The sequence below is a fragment of the Oncorhynchus clarkii genome, chromosome 17, assembly GCF_045791955.1.
Source record: "Oncorhynchus clarkii lewisi isolate Uvic-CL-2024 chromosome 17, UVic_Ocla_1.0, whole genome shotgun sequence".
Taxonomy (NCBI): domain Eukaryota; kingdom Metazoa; phylum Chordata; class Actinopteri; order Salmoniformes; family Salmonidae; genus Oncorhynchus; species Oncorhynchus clarkii.
The window spans coordinates 76,745,239-76,747,763 of NC_092163.1; the positions used below are offsets into that span (position 1 = coordinate 76,745,239).

Consider the following 2,525-nt stretch of genomic DNA (forward strand, 5'->3'; position numbering starts at 1 on the left):
AAACTCTATATGTCAGATGACAACAACAGATCTCTACTGATATCCAACGCATGCAATAATAGGAACATTAATCAGACCATATGCCAGGCTGCATTGGGACAAAATGTTACCTCACCATACAATAGCCCAACTGACAGATGGCACACGGTTTTAGGGCACGTTGTAGGAAATATTAGCAGGTAGGCCTAGTAGCTGGGTTAGAGAGCGCTCTGAGAAATGACTCACCCCACTGTAAACAGATGAGAGCTGCTGTCCATCGCCACGAAGCCATCATCATCATCCGTCCCGATGCCCCTGCTGCAGATGGATTATGTCGATTCAAATTCCTCTACTCGTCTCTGTGGTTGTATCCGGATACATTCCCTCTCTCGTTCAGTTCAATCAATGACACATCAACATCAATGTAACGTTGCAATCCACTTGACATTACATTATGGAACGTTGAAATATCCGATCGGCTACAATGCAATGTTGATTTAGTAGTCCCGATGTTTAGCTAGCTAGCCAACCATTCAAGCTAACAATATTCATCCACTGTAGCTATTACACTTTCAATACTTTCTCTTGCATTAGAATGCCGTCTTTGTAAACCGGAATAGCCTAAATAATATTTCGCACACGTAATGACCAATTCATTTTTTTCTCTAGCTAAATATTTGCCTGAGCAGCCTTTTCCATCCAACATGCTGTCCGAATGCGATCGCTGTTGGTATCACAGGGGGCAAGGGAGGGAGAGGCAAGGGAGGGTGGGGCAATGGGGGGACTCCGTAGTGAAGAGAAGGGTTTCTGGCGAGGAAAACCATCAAATACAAGACAGCGAATCATTGGCCGAGAAAAACAATAGATTACATTTATAAGCCAATGAAAACGGAATGCGCTGAAATTGGTTAAACCAATCAGCTCGTCCATATAGCTCCGAATCGGCGCCAGAATCTAGGGCGGCCCCGCCTCCCCTGCCTGTCCACTGTTTTGTATGCAACATAGAGAATGATAGAGAAAGCATCTCTACATTGTTGCGAAATATGGCGTCTGTGAACCCACTTGCAGCCGCCGTTGAGGCAATCTCCATTTTGAAGTAGTCCATTTTTCTTCACGATTGACTGATCCCTCCTGATGACACGGCTGAACATGACTCCAACAGGGTCATCAAGAGGGATATGCAATAAAGCTGTAAATCACACGCAGTCGACTACATTAAAATGGTGGAAGCCTCCAGTGACGCTGGCCATGCCAAAATTGTATTTTGGCTACTAGACGCCACTATCATCCTCTGTGGAATACAATGACCGATGTATCCTGCCCAATGCATTATTTCCAGAAGAAAAAAACGTTTGTTCCAATCATTATGGGAGAAACAGGCTAGACTACAGACGGTGTCCCAACCTACAAAGATGTTGCCTTTAAAGGCAGGATTAAAATCGTCTCTCCCATTCCAAAAAATAAGACCACAGACTGGGCCTAAACTAGAACATTACTATTATCACAATAAGCATTGTAATAATTACATGATCAAGTTAATAAGACCACTAAATATAGGATGTTTCCTAAGAACTAGTTGTAACAGCACCAGATATTACAGACAGGGAATAGTTATGGTAACACCAGATATTACAGACAGGGACTAGTTATGGTAACACGAGATATTACAGACAGGGACTAGTTGTAACAGCACCAGATATTACAGACAGGGACTAGTTATGGTAACACCAGATATTACAGACAGGGACTAGTTATGGTAACACCAGATATTACAGACAGGGACTAGTTGTAACAGCACCAGATATTACAGACAGGGACTAGTTATGGTAACACCAGATATTACAGACAGGGACTAGTTATGGTAACACCAGATATTACAGTTGTAGTTGTAACAACACCAGATATTACAGACAGAGACTAGTTATGGTAACACCAGATATTACAGACAGGGACTAGTTATGGTAACACCAGATATTACAGACAGGGACTAGTTATGGTAACACCAGATATTACAGACAGGGACTAGTTATGGTAACACCAGATATTACAGACAGGGACTAGTTGTAACAACACCAGATATTACAGACAGAGACTAGTTATGGTAACACCAGATATTACAGACAGGGACTAGTTATGGTAACACCAGATATTACAGACAGGGACTAGTTATGGTGGCACCAGATATTACAGACAGGGACTAGTTATGGTAACACCAGATATTACAGACAGGGACTAGTTATGGTAACACCAGATATTACAGACAGGGACTAGTTATGGTAGCACCAGATATTACAGACAGGGACTAGTTATGGTAGCACCAGATATTACAGAAAGGGACTAGTTATGGTAACACCAGATATTACAGACAGGGAGTAGTTGTAACAGCACCAGATATTACAGACAGGGACTAGTTATGGTAACACCAGATATTACAGACAGGGACTAGTTATGGTAACACCAGATATTACAGACAGGGACTAGTTATGGTAACACCAGATATTACAGACAGGGACTAGTTATGGTAACACCAGATATTACAGACAGGG

The 2,525-nt window shown here is 42.3% G+C and overlaps 1 protein-coding gene across 1 annotated transcript in view; it reads right to left on the reverse strand.

Moving 5' to 3' along the window:
* The window catches only part of LOC139369936 (immunoglobulin superfamily, member 8), a 15,076-nt gene extending 14,304 nt beyond the window's left edge, over nucleotides 1-772 (reverse strand). The window contains exon 1 of the mRNA XM_071109220.1: nucleotides 226-772. Coding sequence (XP_070965321.1) covers nucleotides 226-280 — 55 coding nt within the window. The 5' untranslated portion in view covers nucleotides 281-772. The remainder of the gene's footprint in view (nucleotides 1-225) is intronic.
* Nucleotides 773-2,525: the final 1,753 nt, after the last annotated feature.